Source organism: Camarhynchus parvulus, chromosome 11, assembly GCF_901933205.1.
Source record: "Camarhynchus parvulus chromosome 11, STF_HiC, whole genome shotgun sequence".
In the NCBI taxonomy this organism is placed as follows: Eukaryota; Metazoa; Chordata; class Aves; order Passeriformes; family Thraupidae; genus Camarhynchus; species Camarhynchus parvulus.
Window position 1 is genome coordinate 9128260 of NC_044581.1, and position 18632 is coordinate 9146891.

Here is an 18632-nt window from a genome sequence, read left to right on the forward strand (position 1 = left end):
AGACTTTCCTCCTTGGGAGGAAGACCAGCCTTTGCAGTGGAACCATCTGTGTATCTTGTATTAATTCACAATAATCTCATCTTTGCTCTGATTTCATTAAAATATGAAGCGCTTGCAGATGAAGAGGTTTTCCCATCAAAACAGATTGCTGAGAGTTAGTAGTGTTGAGTTTGTTGCTGGCTGCTTACCTACTGTATTATTCCTTAGTTCTTCTGTGCTGCTGCATCCCCTGGAACTGGGTGCCCAGCACTGACCACATGCTCTTGGCTGACCATGTGCTGTTATCTCTCTGACAGGCACCTCCAATGAAGTGGCCCAGTTCTTATCCAAGGAGAATCAAGTTATCATCAGGATGAGAGGCCTTCCATTCACTGCTACCCAGGAAGATGTCTTGGGGTTCCTGGGGCCGGAGTGCCCAGTCACAGGAGGGAAAGAGGGACTTCTCTTTGTCAAGTACCCAGATGGCAGGCCCACAGGAGATGCATTTGTGTTATTTTCCTGTGAAGAATATGCACAGAATGCACTTAAAAAGCACAAAGAAATACTTGGAAAACGTTACATTGAACTCTTCAGGAGCACAGCAGCAGAGGTCCAACAGGTTGTAGCTATTGGTTGTGGGACTCAAAACTGAACAGTTGAAATATTTCTTCTAACATTTGCACAAAAATATGTTGTAGAGAACCATGAACATTTATTATATGAAAAATATCAAGAAAGATCAATACATATTTCCTAATGGGCATGGAAAATTGAGCAGCACTGGTTTTGCTTTGTTTGGGCAGGGGGTGTTTGTTTTAGGGTTTTTTTTAAACTGCCACTGCTTGGGTGAGGTTTTTTTTTACCATCCTTCAGAGTATAAAGTGAAAATTATTGCATGTATTTCTTCTCCTTAAAGGTTGACTGAAATCACAAAAATAATTTTAAAAATAAAGTAGATTGATAGTATTGTAGTAATGCTTTCTGAAATCTGCAGTATTGTCTTTAAATGCTAGTCTCCATGTACAGAATTTCTAATATTAAATCCAAATCTGGATGCATTAAATGAGCGACTGCTTTCTTGGAAACTAAGAATTAAGATGTATCTGATTTTTTGGTGAAAGGAAGTGAATTTTTTTTCTTGACATGATATAATTCTTTTTTTGCCTATCCTTCACCAGTTCCTATCATTACCTTCTTAAACTGGTAAAACCATTTTATTTTGTCACCAGCAGTTTGTCCCTATGAAAAATATCACATATTGTATTTTTCTTCCTGACACAGATTATTTCTAGACTGGTGGCTCCAGAGGGAACCACTATTAGATTTGGTCTGGTGTTTGCATAACCACTGGCTATAAAAGTATAATACAGTTACTGTGCAATTTATGTGACAGGTGAAATCTTTCTGCAGAAGGGATGGGGCAAGGGAAAGGATATCCACACTTACAGATCATTGCTACTACTGTGATATGGATATTACAACAGCCAAGAATCTGTGTTCTGTAAGGATTGGGAAGTGGCATCTCCCTCTACCCCAAAGCTTCCCTCCTGAGAGAGAAGGAAGAAAAATCCTCTAAGCAACAAAATCACTCTGTCACAACCACCAAGTCTCTGCTTCCATGTTTTTTAGGGAGACCTGGATATAACTTCTATTCTACCAAAATGTCATTGCTTCTTCCTCTATGACAGCTGTCTCGGCTGACACCCAAACTTTTTTGCTGCTTGGGCAAGAGATTATTTCCTAGGAAATTATGGGCTACTTGTTTGAGTAATTACAAGAAGTAAAGCCAGCCCTCATCTATTTAATGTTAGTACAAAGTCATTGAAATATTCTCCACACAACTGAGAGAGATTTCTGTCCTGAAATGCATTACAAGGAGATTCTTGAAATAAACTCCCTAAGCCGAATCACTTTTAACAAAACTAAAGCTTTGTGACCTGTTTTTTAGTACCTCTTTCAGTAGAATATGTTTATTTGTGATAATCATCAGTAAAAATGGTTTCCAGCAGTAAACCCCTACATGTGTCATAGGTTCCCTTTGTCATTTGGAAATGAGTCAAGAGAAAATGTTGAGATCAAAGTCTCCTATATTCTTATCTTTAATTTTTATTTTTTCCTCAGAAAATCTGTACTTGGAGATGAGCACTGGGGTTAAACAAATAAGCACCCTCACTTAACCAATCAGGTTTTAGAATAAATTAAAATTAGTGCTTTCACTTACTAGCTATTTCAGGTCTCAGTTCTTTTAAAATGACTGGTTTTAATTTACCCTGATTTAACTAAGAACTGTATGTGGCAATACTGGTTTATTAGCACAGATGTGATTTCAGATGTTCCTTTTTGAGATACTATAAACAGTAATTGACTTTTAACTTTTTTTAAATTGACATGAGAAAAGTCTGTTATTGGGGTCTGGCAAATTGAATTTGTTAGCCTTCCCCTCTCCTTTTGTGAGTTTAAAACTTTCAAATGCCCAACAGGAAAGTAACTGCAGTAACTTAGCATAAAGAAGGGTTTGTTGGAAATAGTATTGTGAGAACTGCTCTGTGCTCAGACAGATGATTGTAAATATGCTTTGCTGTGGGTTTTTTGCCAACAGGTACTTAATAGATACATGTCAACACCTCTTATTCCAACCCTCCCAACTCCCATCATCCCGGTCATCCCCCCTCCGTACACCATCGCCGCGGGCAGCGTCCGCGACTGCGTGCGGCTCAGGGGCCTTCCCTACACTGCTGGCATTGACGACATCCTGGAATTTATGGGAGATGCCACGGGGGATATCAAGCCCCATGGAGTTCACATGGTCCTTAATCAGCAGGTAACAGCATTTTGCATGGGAGGAGTAACTTTGCATTGACTGAACAGGTTAGGAGTCAGGGCAGCTTACCTGATCTTGGCTTTAGTCTTCTCCAGCCTTGGGAAAATACAAAGTTCTTGTCTGTCTGTGCTTCATTTCTCTTCCCGTTTTACATGCACCCTTGCTTTTCTCTCTCTGTATGTATATATGCATCAGCCTGGGGAAGATGAAGCTTGTTCTTTGAATGATAACCTTATCCTGGAGTCAGCCAGAGGCTTGAGACACACAACAGAAATTTCTCCTTTAGATAGCATAGCTGCTCTGTCAGCTTCAGGGTTCCTGCTGTGTTGCTTGAGTGCTCTTTTTCTCAAAATGAGCTTTTTCTAACGTGATTAGCAGTTGCTCAGGCTTTAAAGAGAGATGATAATTAAAAATTGTGGTTTGGGTGTATTTTAATGATGTGATCATAGAGATATATTTTCCCTGTTGTGTTAAAAGTAAGTTCTTAATGACAAAAATACTGAGGTATTAAATAAAACAAATCAGAGATCTATATTTGTTTATGGGGCTTTTTTTGTGTGTATATTTTTTTGGTTAAGAAAGTTTTTTGTATTTTATACAGACATGTATATCTGTCAGATTGCAGAAAATCAGGCCTGGAAATCAACTTCCAATGCAGCTATGGACTTTACTAAAGGATCTGGAACTTTATGCTGTTGTACTATTACCTCGAAAGTAGTTGTAGGGAAGGCAAAGCCAGGATCTTCCTAGAGCTTCACAGCAAAAGAATAAGAGACAATGTGAATAAACTACATCCAAAAACCCCCATTCTAGTTGATGGTAAAGGGAAAAAATAAAATCACAATGAGAAATTAGCTAAGCACCTGAACAGGTTCCCAGAGGTGATATAGAACATTCACCCCTGGAGATGCTCAGATTTCAAGTGGAGAAGGCCATTTGTGGCCTGACGTAAATTGAAAGTTAGTCCTGCTTTGAACAGCTTTTGGATGAGAGACCTCAAAATTTTTTTTCCATGCTACATGATTCTGTTTCTTTCTGCAGAGGACTGAAGCAGCATTGTGTTAACTGGGCACTTGTTGCATGAGTCTTGATCTTTCTGCTCCTAAATAGAATTGTTGGGTTGTGAGTCATTTGTGCCAGAAAAAGAATAAGGATACAGGCTTTCAGTAGATGTTTGATCTTAGTCCTTTCTGCATTTCTTGTGGTCTGGGTGATTTCATAACAGATTGACCTACAATAACTTCCCCACCTCCCCTAGGGACGACCGTCGGGTGATGCTTTTATCCAAATGAAATCTGCTGACAAAGCCTTTATGGTGGCTCAAAAATGTCACAAAAAAATGATGAAGGACCGTTATGTGGAAGTATTCCAGTGTTCTGGAGAGGAGATGAACTTTGTTTTAATGGGTGGCACTTTAAATCGTAGTGGCTTATCCCCACCGCCATGTAAGTTACCATGTAAGTCTCCAATTCTTCTGCTCTCTGCTGCTAAAGGCTGATATGTGGTAGGTGCTGAAGCTTTGTGGCCTTTCACCTTTTGACTCGGGTTTTGCCATGATCAATAATCATCCATCTGTGTACATGCTAAGATTGGAATTGTTCCCTTTGGGCGATAATGGGACTGATCAGAAGCATTTTTATTGTATTTTCGGTGGTGAGTAGAGGGCAGCAAGGCCTTGCCAGTGAAATTGTTGCACACTTTGCTTTTTATGGGTGTACTGTTCTTCTGAGCTCTGCAGTAGACTTGCCTGTAGTGAAACCTACTTGGAATGAGAGGGATTTTTAAAATGGGGAGAAGTTCTATATTTCAGCTGCCAATGAGTGCTCTTGCTATCTTGCCTCAGAGCATTCAGAAGGTACTCTTTGGGCTTATTTTTGAAGGAAAACACCCCTGGGATGATATACTAACCAACCATAGAGTGGTGAAGTTGGATGGATTTTAATTTTTTTATTTTAAGATTACAGTGAACCTTACTGAGGAGTTATAATGGAATTTTACTGTATTGTTCTAATTAGTCTCACTACCAAATCACAAAGCAGATACTGATGTATTTGCAAAATATTAAAAAGCTGCCAAATATAGTATATAAAACCAATCTGACTGCACACCAAGCCAAGTTTATTGTTTCTGTACAAATTAGGTATTTGTTTATCAAAATGCATCAGACTAGTGATCTAGTGGGGTATTCTCACTTCCATTTGCTATATCCTAAAAATACTTTTTGAAGTCTCAGGAAGCTTATACATGAAGTCTCATGGTCAGTAGTTATGGATGCCTATGTGTGCACCCATGTGGATGCCCAAGCACTATTGTGGTGCTTTTGTCCCACAGAGTACAACTTCTGTTAGAAAACACCAGGGTGTGTTGGTGTGCACGCCTGCTTTCTCTATGCACATGGCTTTATGCTTTCTTTTATTAACTCTGAAGTTCCCTACTTTCTTTTTACATATAGACAAGGCTACTCAGATCTAGGAGCTGTGAACTTTTAGGTATTACTCATTCCCAGTGCCCGGGTTGTCATTCATGGCAATGTAGCAAAGGTCTCCAGGGGAGAGGCTAGAGAGCAGTCAGCTCAAGCGTTCATCAATCATGGCCAGATGGTTTCAATCACATTGCTGTAGGAGAGGAGTTACTCATCTGAGACTTCTCCATTTTGATTGTTTTTTTATTGCTGTGTTCTGGTTTGGTTTTAGGTCTTTCTCCACCAGCTTATGCTGCTTTCCAAACAGCAGCTGTGATCCCCGCAGAGGCAGCAGCCCTTTACCAGCCACAAGCCCTCCTGCCATCCACCAGGACGCCTCAGGCCTCTGCAGCTGCTCCTCCAACTGTTACCTACTACCCAGCCCAGGCTGCTCAGCTCTACATGAACTACACAGCTTACTACCCCAGGTAACCCCGAGATTTCACTGCTCCTCTTGACCTTCCATCCCAGTGCAGCAGGTGACTCTGTGGTCACCTGTGAACAGCTCTGAAATTTGTACTTCTAGTGTAGGCAGTCCTGGGAACTTAATGCTCAGCAACAGAGGCAGAAACCATTTTAGCTGTTTCTCTGTGACCTTGTAAGGGGGTTCATCTCTGTAGGTTCTTCTTGAATCTCATGATAATGTTGGCCAAAAAGGGTTTTCTTGGTACTGAGGCAATGTCATCAAGGCAATTCTATTTCTTGGCCAGAAGAGAAGCTGTGTCAATCCACACCTCTACCCTCACCTCTTAGTTTGTTCTTTTACTTACAATACTGTTTTCATGCTGAAAGACTCGTCATAGGTGTGTACTAGGTTTGATTTTGTACATCAGTGAGACCGAAGAACATTTTTACATGTGAAAGCAAAGCAAATCTCCACCTTTTCCCTTCTACAGATGGTATCAGCATGAGTCACTGAAGTCTGGTACTGGGGTTGTAGGGAAATAGCTTGTTCACTGATAGCTCCTAGGCTTGTGTGACACTTGCTAGCTTAAGTATCTGGCAATTTGCTAAATAGGCCCTGACCAGAGATGGAGATGCTAATTACTCACTATTTTGTGGCTCGGAAATGCCAGATTAGGGTGTTTTCCTCCTTTTCATACTATGGCACACCCCTCCCCTTTATTTCTTTGTGTTTTCATTAATGATCTTAAAACAAGTCATCTACTTTTCCTACTCCCCTGTGAAATAACAAATGCCACTCCTTATGTCTTTAACTACAAATGTTAGCCATTTTCCCTTCCCTGCCTTCTTTAAAAATTGATCATGAGACGCTGAAGAGAAATTAAGAAAGTCCACAAAACAATCCACATCAGGACTCTTTGGGGTTTTTTTGTAGTATTTGGATTATTTTTCAAATCTAAGTTTTCCGTTTTATCTTTGCCTATTCTGAGTAGTAGAACCAGTTATTGGTTTTTGTAACAATTTTGCTCCCTCTCTCTCTCTTTCAGCCCTCCAGTATCTCCTACCACGGTGGGGTACATTGCAGCTCCCCCAGGAGCTGTGGCAGCTGCTGCCACTGCCACCCACACTCCCATCCTACCCCAGCCTGGAGCCTTGGTCCGGATGCAGGGCTTGCCATATAACACAGGAATGAAGGAGATACTCAGTTTCTTCCAGGGGTACCAGGTTAGTATGCAGCCCTCTCCTTGAGACCTCTTTGGACCTCTGAGTATTGATCAGTGGAGGCCAAACTGAGCAAGCAAGAGCTTTTGGAAACTGCAAGATGCTTGTTGTATATTTAACTGGCCGACTGAAGAGTAACACACGATTTGCCTTCCTCCTTATTAAATAAACAAATCCTGATCTGGAAGCTGTGATTTGGCGTCTGGGTTTGGGGTCTGAGTTTGAAGTGCTCAGAGCCCCAGTGTGAGTGGGGCTGCAAAGTGGCTGCCACAGGAAGGTGGCGGCTGCCAGAAGTTTTCAGTCCGGGCCTCTTGGTGGTGGGAGCCTTTTGGTAGGGTCAGTGTTTGACCTTCAGCACTGAAAGTTTGCTGATTTCTAATACAGAGAGCTGTGACCTGGGTGTGGTGACTCGCAAAAGGAGACGCAGATGTCTTGGTCAAACACTGTTTCAATTGCTAATTATTTTGGTTACCGGCAGGAACATCTTTCATTAAAGCTGTATTATATTGCAAACTGAAGAAAATCTGTATTATCCATGCTGTCCATATTGACAGCAAATATACTGTAGGTAATGTCAGTCTGTATGGACTGATGGAATGCTCTCAGGTGAGCAAACAGAAATTTATCTTCTTGATAAGTTTAAAAAAAAAAAGAAGGCACACGTTACAAACTGTTTTCCAGCAGCCCTTATTTGATGTCTTCTGCCTTTTGTCTCAGAGGATACTATATCTATGTCCATGGTTTGTCATGACATGTTTGCTAAAAGGAAGGTAATTGAACGTGTTCTGGTGAGTATTTAACCCCTGTGGGTAACAGCACTTAGACAGCTGCCAACTCTGCCCTTCTGAGTACTACTTGGAAGCTCTGACCTAAAATCCTCTTTATGGCTCTCAAATCACTGCAAGTGAACAAGGGATTTGTGTCAAAAGGCAATAATATTTGCATGTTTGCCCTTCAACATTCTGGGATAACAGTGATATTGCAAGAGGTAATAGGAAACATTCAGGCATGGTATGTTTTCTTTCTTTATTTCTTTTTTTTAACCTTTAGATTCTTAGAAGACAATGAGCTTTAATTTGTTGAGCCAGATATCTGGTATGCAAATGAATGTAGACTGAGAACAGATGCTTAAGTGTGTATGCTCCAAGTTTTGAGTATTTGGAAGATGCAGTGCTCTACCTGTTGTGTCTTCTCTTTGAACGTCACATTTATGTTTTGAAAGCAGTTCTACATACTCAGATTTTCTGTAGAAAAAGATTGTCACATAAAAACTGTGGTGAATTTTGACAAACAGTAAAAAGAAACTGCATATTGTTCTATTTTAGGGCTTTTTCTTCCACAGATATTTCCAGAGTTCAAACCAAGTTCAGTTATTTGTGGCTTTCATGATACCCAGAGAAGTAATAAACATTCACCCGATTGTTTAGCCATCAATATTTTGCCTTTTAGTTGTTTTCTACTGGCTGGGAGTTTTGGTGGATAAATGGTGGATATATTAAAACCTTAAGTGTGGAAGCTTATTTGCTAAATTGAAATTCAGCTAGAAGTGTAACTGCACCTTTGAAAAATGTGGCCTGAACCTGTCCATGCATGGAACAGATCAGTGACCACCTCTAGCACATCTGCCTTCTGTTAAATCTTCAGCTTAGTGAACCTGGACTTTGTGTTTCGTGCTCAGTTTGCTCTCCTCATTCCTGCATTTGGAGAGCAGTTCCTGGTGTTTGTATTGCACCATTAAATGGTTATAGGAACAGAAATTTTGCCACAAGGTGAAACCTATATTCTGCTGCTGTAACCTCCCATGATCATTAGTTACTCTTACTAAACTGGTCACCTCTTCGATTTCTTTAGAAGATGTTGTCCAAATGAGATCAGGTTCAAAATCTTATAAAAGAACCAGGAATTCTTTTGAATTGTTCTTGGAATCCCGCATGTGGTAATGCTAATTTCATGCTTCAGGGGAAAAAGAGATGGTGACTTACTGTAATGGGACAATATTACATCTCTGGAGCAATAACTAATCTTTTTTTTCTGTTTTCCTCCCCTTTTTTCACATTGTTTTCTCATTTTCTGCTGCTGCCCAAGGATTTATTGCACGATGCTTCTGCTCGTTCATAAAGTGAGCCCTTAATAATCATCAGTGTTTTGGGCATGGTTTCAATCTGTGTACAGCTGATTGATGTTGGTATTCAATGGTCTTCAGTGTTGGTATTCTGGGAACCAGATCGGAGATGCTGAAATGGAAGGGTGATTTTGTCTTTGTGTGTCCTTGTCTGGAAGGAACAGGGTTTTAGTTCTTGCTTTATTCTCCTCTTCAGGTTCCATGGGCTCTGTATATTGCATGTGTGCACATGTTGCTACTTAAGTGAAAGCACTTTTCATACCAGACCTGCCTCTTAAGAGATATCATGGGCTTGAACAAGCTGTTCTCAACATCAGTACATGCTTCTAAAAATAAATAATTTAAAAGTCTGCATATCAGCATTTTAATTTTAATTTAATTTTATTAGTATTAGCCTCTTGTTTAGTGTTTCAGCAGCTCAATTTCTTCCTGTAGTTCTGTTTTCTTGGGGGTTTTTTTGGTGAAAATTCCTTCCAGCTTACATGTATTTATTGTAACTTGGATTAAGCAATTGAAAAACTTGGGAAGAATTTTAATAATCAGGGAGATAGCAATTTTCCCCATCACCTTTCTGTATAATATTGTAGTGTACTGTAATCCTCAAAAGAGCTAATATTAGTACTCTCTGATTCAGTAATTCACATTAAACTGCTTTTTAGTTGTAGTGTAAAGCAATAGGGCCACTGATGTGAGTCCAGTTATATGCTGGATACATAGCTAAAGGATAGCTAAAAGCAACCACAAAATCCAAGCCAACTAAAACCACATTGAGAAAACAACAAACCCCAAAATAACCAAAACAACAACAAAACCCTCACCATGTCATTCACCAGCAGATCCTGGTCTCTGGGTTTTATGTTGAAGTGAGGAATCCATGGATGGGATTGTGAGGAGACTTCAGGAATTCAGAAAAGTAACTCATATCATGGGGTGAAGTCTGGGCAGAAGTGGTGCAAATGTAGTAATAACATCCAGCAAAACTCCTCAATGTTACTCCAGGCCATCACTCTGTACAGCTGCAGAAGCAGTGAGAGACCTCCAGTAAATAATGATTGAACAGGGGTAGTAGTTGTGATGAATTTATGTGAAGTTGATGCATAGTATAACAAAATTTTTCACTAAAGTGTTTTTTTTTTCTTTATTTAGTGGCTAAATACTTAATGAGTTTTACTGTTTAGCCACTAAAGGAATCAATGCAAAATATTTTAGTCTCCAAACACTGGAGACTCTTTTGGGGTAGGAGTTTCAGTGTTCTTTTGTTGTTGTTGTTGTTGTTTGGCTTTGTTTGGTTGTTTGTTTGGTTTGGGTTTTGTGTGTGTTTGTGTGGCTTTTTGTTGGTGTACAGTGGTGTACAGTTTTATAAAAATTTTTTTTTCTGAGAATGCAAATAGTGGCAGGGTTGGTATCATGACAAGAACTGTTAGGTTAATGTAAAAACAGATGCAGTTTAGCTGTGTCTGTGGTCTTAGCTGACCAAAAACCAGTTCACAGCTGTTGTCTTGGCCAGGATTCAGCCTCCTTTTGGTAGTACTTGCCCAGTTTCTCGGAGGTTGGCATGAATGTGAAGTGAACTCATGCCTGCCTGGTAAAGACCCTGTGGATTAGTTCGTAGGAAGCAGACTTGCTATTTAGATAGGTTGTGTGTAAGAATAGCAGTAAAAAAAAGACAAACCACAAACTAGAAGATGACTAAGATTTAGGGGCCATGGTCACCATCTGAACTTGTTGAAAGCCTCCTGAATTTGCTGGAAAAGGCTGGGATGGAAACTGTAAGGACTTCTTTGTGTACATGTTTCTACATAAGAAAGGCATAAAATAAATAGTGCTCTTTAAAGCCGTACTGGGCTTAAGTGTCTTTTGTCTGCAGCTATAAAGAGCTTTTGCAGTATATTAATCCTCCAAGGCTTCAGAGACACGGAATTTAAGGCTTGCTGGTGGAGGGGAGGAGGGTGAGTTGTGGTTAAAACAGTAATAAGGAAGTGAAGGGAAGTGGATGGATGGCTAAATTCCAAGGGCACTAACGACATTTCTCTGCTCTATCAGGACAACAGACTTCATTGTTGCTGACTTTTTAGGGATTAGGAGTTTCTTTCTCTGAATTGTGTGCTTAAACAAGTATTCTCTATTTCCTTTAAGATCCTTTTGAAATGTGATTCTCTGCAATCTGAGAGGGGGATACCCCATCATCTGTGTGCCAGTCCTAGGCATGGCACCCTCTGACTAGGGAAGGGAAAGGGGAAGTGGTAGAGGAAGAATTCCTACTTACTGGGATTGGAAGTCATCTGGCAACACAGACACTATTCCATGCTCACCCCCACACTCTCAGAATAGAGCACATTGCTTGTTTTGCTTTGTTCCTAAATTTATCTCCCACCTGGAAATGTTGCCTGTGTGGAGAAAGCATTGTGAGACTGGGACCAGTAAATTAGAGGTTACAGTTTCTGTCTGTTGCCTCCCACGCTTGAAGCAAGAGACTGACATGGCACCCTCTGTATTTTTGGAACAGGCATTACCAGTTTCAGTCTCTAATACACAGAAGGTTCAGGTGGTATCTCTTCCACACAGAATTCAGGTATTTGTGGGTGTTTGTATTGGCAGTCTTATGGTACAATTGATGTACTTCTAGGGGCAAAGCCAGTGTAGGGTATTTCTCCTGACTCTTGTGCTCAAGTTTGCAGTTACCTACCATCAAACCTGATTCTATATTCCAGGCTTAGTATAGCTAGGCTTTTTCCCAGGGTCTGAGAATTCTCTTTGGGGACTGTTCTGTGATAAAGTTTATGGGGGGTTTGGGCAAGAATTGCAGCTGCCTTCCTGAAGTGGCCATTTTGCCTATGATGTTTTCCTTTTCTATCATTTGCTCCTGTTTTTTCCCAGTTGGAGTGTGTCTAAATATACCTTCCAGTTTCAATGCTACTTTTTTTTAAGCAGTGGGTTATTTTCTCTAGATTGCTTCATATGTGCTGTTTTTAGACTGAGCTTTGAATATTCACTGTAGGAACTGCAAAAATGAAATGGAAATCAATGACTTACTGGTTAGTGACCTGGTTAAATCTCTGCACAGTCTGTGAGGGGAAGGCAGTCCCATATTTCTCTCAGCAAGAAAAGAACAAAGAAATAAAATAGATTGAAGAAAAAGAAAATTCAAGGAGGAAGTTGAGTGTATTGCATCTTTATTAACCAGTTTACACTTGGTTTGTTCCTGTATGGTTGGATGTTCTTATGGGTGTTGAAATGCAGACAGAATCAGAAAGATTCACAATCATGTGCTTACTCAGGCAAGTTAGGGTAGTTTTTATTTTATTTGAAGAATTTACTGTTCTACAGCTTCTGTTTTAATTGACTGCAGTCTCTCACCTGTCCTTGTGATTAGATGCTACTTCTATTTCTAGGTCTTTTGATGAATTTATTTTTCTTCTTTCATTCTCGCTTTTTTTAGGTCTTTGCCTAAGCTCTGACAACTCTGTACAGGATATTTTTATAACTTTCATATTTTCTACATTGTTTATTTCATTTCAAGTGTAACTTATTAAATGCTGTCCCTTACAAGAGTAAGACTGTAGAACTTTGCCTACTCTACATCTACTGATAATCCAAAGTATGTACTATCTTGAGACATTCCTTCCAAAGAGTAAACTTACATTTTGTAGATTTGTTTCAAGGGCAGGTCTGGGAACTCATAAATCTAATATTTGCACGGTCTGGTTGCCCTGGCAGAGACTATCTAGAAAATACTTCTTATATTTGTCTTTTACTTAATGGCATGGGTTTAGATGTGGCTAGAATTCAGTAGTAAAATTCTGGGGGGTTCTTTTCTTTTGTGTTCTCTGGGCTCTTGGTTATTGTTTTCTGTGAAAGGTGTGTACAAGATGGTTGGTGTTTTCCTTTTCAACTTCCCTTTAGATGGATATGTGTTCTGTATGCCCCAATATACCCCTTTTCTCCCTAAGCTGGCAGGAGACTTTTTGCATCATAGAAATATCAAAGGAAAGGCAGCATAGTGCATCCATATTGTGTGCATTTGGCAATCATCTAAAGCATTAGTCTGTCTGGGGGGAGACAGGAAACTCTTCTTGCTGCTGAAAAGATATTCTACAACTCAGGTTATGCTGAACACTATTGTCTCCTGGATTACAGGAACCACTCAAGTAGTCTTTGCAGCATGTGTAAGAATGCTCAGTCCCTTCCCAGGATATGTGATTTGGAAAGATTATGTGCTAAGAACAATATTTCATATTCTCCAAGATGTATTTCCTGACTATATATGTTATATTTGCACCAGGCCAGTAGTATGAGTGATTACTTTTCATATTCAGGATCTCAAAGAATTCTTAGATCTGATTCATATATGAGGGTTTTGTTCTAATTTGATGGTGTGACTGTTCTGTACAGTCATTATTTTTATTTTAATATATTACTTCTACAAATCTGTCATGATGCAGTTACACTGTGCAGTTTATTTCATTTTCAAATGTAGAAATACACTACACTAGCATAAATGCTATTTTACCTTGTGAATGCATTCATGCTGGGGCATTGATTTTCTTTCATTACATTGGCATAGTCTATGGAGTACAAGTATTATCTGCAGCTCAAGTGTTTGTTACTCTACCCTAGAGAAGCTGTGCTTCATTTCCATGAGTGCATAAAAGATCTGAATGAGATCCATACAATTATTCTGATCCCCCACCTCAGTGTGCAGGCTGGAAGATGTTCATCTGTCCCAGTGAGAGCCATTACTGGGTTTGTGATTGTGCTTATGAAAATGTAAGAGTTTGGTTACCTGGTGCTGCCATCTCAGGAGTAGAAGGAAAAAGGGAGCACTTCATGGTCTGAGCTATTTCCTTTCCTTGCTAAGGAGCAGTTCAAATACACAGTTTAGAACATTCCCCACAAGCATTGACTTTATTTCTACAACCAGTAATGTAATTAATGTATGTTTTATCTTACATAAAAGTTGTTTCTGTCCAATTCAGTGTCTCCTGCCAGTTGTTATAGCCGATGCTCGTAATTGTGGTTGCAAATGATGGTCTGTGTGGCTTGCTGTGCCAGACTGTTCCTTCTCTTGCTGATTGTCCCATGTCACACTTGTACTGTAGTATGCACCTGATGACTACAATGGCCTAATTCAGCTGAGCGATCAAGCCAGGAGTGTGTTACAAGCACCGAAAGAGTGGGTCTGTTTGTAACTTTGTAACTTCTGAAGAAGGTAAGATGTGACTGCCAGAACCTGGCTCTCCAGAGGTGAATGGGAAGGGAAAGAAGGGCTTGGTGCTACAGAGATCTTTGCTTGTGGCTTTCCCCCTTAGTAGCTTGCATTGGGATCCTGGTTTTAGTCTTCCTGCTTCAAAAATCAACTAACCCAAGGAAATGGGCTGGCTGTGATCTGTAACTGCTGGGGCAGCAGTGGTGGAGGATAGTGATTGCCTGGTTCTGCTCAGATGGCATGTTCAACTTCCAGAAGGGTTTGTTAATGCTTGTACCTCATGTGAACCTTTCAGTCCAATATTTTCCTTTTAGTAGAGTGGTAGAAGATTGTTTTTCTCCCTGATATTGCTGGAAAGCACACACAAATGTGTGTGTGTAAACCCCCAGACCTCTGGCTGTGCCTTTCTGTACCATATGACTGGCTAGAGATTAATACGTCTCCTCCTTGATCTCCCCAGTGCAATGTGAACTATTACATTAGTTTTTCCAGAAGAGGTTTTTTGGACATAGTGACTTTCTGATGCAACTAACTAGGTTTGCTAACAGTAAATTTGCCTGCATTTTTTGGCACTTACACATAGTTCTCAGAGGAATTTTGTTATGGCCTATGTGGAGTACATGATGCCACAGTACTACTGTATTCCATTCAAAAGGCTACTGATTAGTTAGTACATTTTCTTTTTCCTTAAGAAAAAACCAGAACAACCTTTCCGTTTAAAAATGGCAGTTACATACTGTGCCTTGAGAGAGTTACTTTCACAGACAAATGTACTTTCTTTAACAACCATCCACTCAGTTGTTTTCTCATGTTGGATCTGTAGGGAGCAGATGGACTGCATGGTCTGGTGATTAACTGGAAAACCAGATTAGCAGCTGGTTTCTACTAAGTATGACATGGAAACAGTCTTTGGCTAATTCATAGAGTAGTTCAGTCTGAATTCTAAGTGGTACAAAGTAGTATCATACAGGTACCATTGTTAGAGAGTTTAAAAAAAATCCAGGAAAAAGATTTGTGTGAATCTAAAACACACATGTACATACAGAAAATCTATTTCTCTAGAATTATCTATAAATAAGAACATAAACCCAATATGTCTTTAAATGAAACTGAAGGGGTCCATTTAGCTCTTTTAATTAAATTGCTTGCAGAATGTATGGACTTGCCTGCTAACTTTCTATGCAGCTCTTATAACATGAATGTCAGTTCCCTACATTGGTATTACACCAGTACTGCTATTTAAACTATGTTTTTAAAGCTCTCCTCTGTGCTCAGAGGTCTGTGTTCCATGTATGTTTTCAGCTGACTCTGAGCTGAAATATTAAAGTTCTATTCTGGACTGATGGTAAAATAGTTGATCCCATATGGGTTAACAGCAAAGAGCTGGTTTAGAGCAAAACTTCTTTTAGCTCAGATTTGCAGCTCAACCCAAGTTCTGTACAGCTTTCTCTTTGAGAGAGGGTTACTCTGAAATAAAACAAGATTGCTTCCAAACTAGAAGTGGGCTTTAGAGATGATGTATTTTATCTGATTTTTGATTCCTTTCTGCATGCTATTTCTTGACTAACTTTAGTTCTCTGAGAAGAAGTTATAGAAAGTTTGTACTGTCTTATGCATGGTTTTGGTTTTTAAAGTGTGCTGTTGCTTATATTTTAAGAGTATTTTTACTGCCTGCTCAGTGTTTGGGTGAGTGAAGCTCTGGCATGCGCTTGATTTATTTTCATATGTTTGAATGTAAAGGTGATATATGATATGATACATGCATGAAATGCTATTGGTAATAACTGAGAAGCCTGCTGTTTCTTGTAGTATACCAGACACACACAAGTTCTACAGAAATGAAACACTTAAATATTTTAACCTTTATAAACTCAAGAGAATATATGTCACATGAACTTGAATTAATATTCATAAAACTGGTTGATTTTCCAGCATTGCTTTGTCTGGTGCGGTTTTAAAAAAACAACAACTAACCTTGTATGTTGAGCTTTTGATCCTTCAGTCTCTCATTTTGAAATTCACTGAGGTTCATTACTATCCAACAACCAGAAGTTCAAACTCAGCTTGGAAGAATTTCCTGCATCTTATGGAAAATGGATGGGGTACAATAGGGCTGACTGTATGTCTGCTTTGAACTCAGCAATATGGAACTGCCTTTTAAGACTTCATGAGGGCAAATGCCCTCAAAAGTAAATCAGCACCAAAGACTAAATAATCTTGTCTGCTAACCTGCTTTTCCTTAGCCTTGTTAAAATTACAATAAATATTTATTTAATTCAGTTTTGCACCAAATTGTACTTAATTTTTCTGAAAAATCTTCCTTGCACTGTGTGCCTGTGTTGAGTTCAGCTCGTTCTCCCAAACACAGAACTCATGCAGCTCATTTTTTGCATGTGTGTTGGGGTTTTTAAGACTTTTTGTGTGAGTGTTGACATGCCTTAAAAGCCTTTGTCACTTGGCCAGTAGTCTCCATAGTGCAAGAATTATTTGTGCCTGGATTTCTTGTTCCATTCACCTCCTGTTAATACCTAACTCTCTCCTTTTGTCAACCTTTAATCTCAGTTGCTTCTCTAGAAAAGTTTTTGCACAGAATTATGTCTACATCCCTATATTCAGCACTCTAGCAGAATAAGAGATGCTGCTGTTTGCCAAGCTAAAATTTCCTTTAATCTTTGATTCCTTCTCCTTCCCATTCTTAACATCCAGAATGTTTTCACCATGGACACAGGAGTGGAGTGAGCCAGGTGCACTAAAAAATGCACCAGCATTAAAAACTGCATTTCCAGGCATTGTTGCTGGTCTTAATAGGTGTTTTTGGTTTTTTTTTCCTTCTTGTACCATTGCAGCTCCAAGCAGATTCCATCCTCATGCTTTACAACTTTAGTGGGCAGCCCAGTGGTGAGGCGTTGGTGACTTTTCCAAGCCTGGATCTAGCTAAGCAAGCAGTGGCTGAGAGAAATGGACAGCTCCTGGGCAGCCGCTGTGTGCAACTGTACCTGGTCTAACTGAACACTCTGGAGGATGAGGAAAGGATGCTGCACTCAACACCCTGCCTTCTGCAAAATAAGAAGTCTTCCCTTGCCACCCAGGCAGCAACAAATGTGCCTTTTCAGCATAACCTGTTCGAATGCAGCGTGGTGCATGTCCTTTTTAATTTGAAAAATGGCGTCTCCTATGCCAAAGATAAAGTGAAACCAAAAATTGTGCAGTTAATTTACTTAATTTCTAAGGTACCTGTGTAAAAAGAAGCAAAGCTGCTCCTGGCATGCAGTTAATTCTGAAGACAGTCCAGTATCACTTCAGCTACCGCAGCCACGGGCAAAACTTACTCAGTAGCATTTGAAGTGGAAAACGATGCTTGAGTCATTCAGATTCTTCTGTGTTTAGTTTTTAAGAGTTTACACTTGACAAAGTGTCTCGTTCTTGTAGAGTTTAAATGTCTTTAGAAAGGTCTTTTGGAATGCATGGCTTACCCAGTTCAAAGCGTAGATCATATTGATTTTTGTTTTGTTTTGTTCTTGACTGGAAAATATCAGGATGCTGGATCCTGAACCAATTGTGCTTTTTCATGTTTTCATTAGACATTGTTTTGCAAAAGCCATATTTGACCTTACCAGTGTACTGCTGCCAATGTGTAAAGCAAAAAATAAAACCAACAGCAAAACCAGAAAAATCCTTTCTTCCCACCCTGCCCCTAACCCCATATTTTTAATCTCTACAGGACAAAAATGGCACATAAACCTGAGTACTAATAAGTTATATTTTTTTATTTAAGCATAATAGCTTTCAGATACTGTATTAAAGATTTTGCTCTAGTTTATGTGCATGCAATTTGTTTACATCTTTAAACTACTTTATTTGTATATTATGAAACAGCAAGATATGTTGAAATCTGAATTCTCTAGTGCATGCTTTTTTCTTTTTCCCTGTGTGTATATACATAAGCTAGAAATACTTTTACGTCATGTAGCACGTGTTTAAAAAAAGACATCTGCTGTAGAAGCACTAAATGACTTTGTTTTTACTGTGCCTTACTTCTAAATCATTCCAAGTGCAATACCAGCAGAGCAAAATGTAATGAATTCTGTTGTTGACATGTTCATGGATGTCTGAATTGATTTTTTTTTTGTTAGTGTACAATTTGAGTTGTACTTTAAAGAACTGAATGATGTATGCTTCTTTATACTACAATAAAAGAGATGCTTACAATGTGCATTGCCTTTTGAAAGTAACTTATGCTTTGCTTTAATGTATTTTCACAGAGCATCAGGCTTTGATAAATAGCCTTACACACTTTCCTCCTAGATTTAGATGAGCATTTGTACTTTGTGACATCTCTGTTTTTTGGGGGGTTGTGGTGGTTTTTTTGTGGTTTTGGTTTTGTGGGTTTTTTTTTTTTTTTGTCTTTTTGCATGTT

The 18632-nt window shown here is 39.3% G+C and overlaps 1 protein-coding gene across 4 annotated transcripts in view; it reads left to right on the top strand.

Annotated features, from left to right (window-relative positions):
- The window catches only part of ESRP2 (epithelial splicing regulatory protein 2), a 42492-nt gene extending 24070 nt beyond the window's left edge, over positions 1-18422 (top strand). For 2 of the 4 annotated variants that reach the window (XM_030956113.1, XM_030956114.1), the window contains exons 11-17: positions 297-598; positions 2579-2800; positions 4059-4257; positions 5494-5689; positions 6713-6890; positions 14109-14218; positions 17062-18408. In XM_030956113.1, the coding sequence (XP_030811973.1) occupies positions 297-598; positions 2579-2800; positions 4059-4257; positions 5494-5689; positions 6713-6890; positions 14109-14198 (1187 nt within the window). In that variant the 3' untranslated portion in view covers positions 14199-14218; positions 17062-18408. Of the gene's footprint in view, positions 1-296; positions 599-2578; positions 2801-4058; positions 4258-5493; positions 5690-6712; positions 6891-14108; positions 14219-17061 lie in introns of all 4 variants that reach the window. The other 2 variants (XM_030956115.1, XM_030956116.1) reach the window with 2 other exon arrangements.
- The last annotated feature ends 210 nt before the right edge of the window (positions 18423-18632 follow it).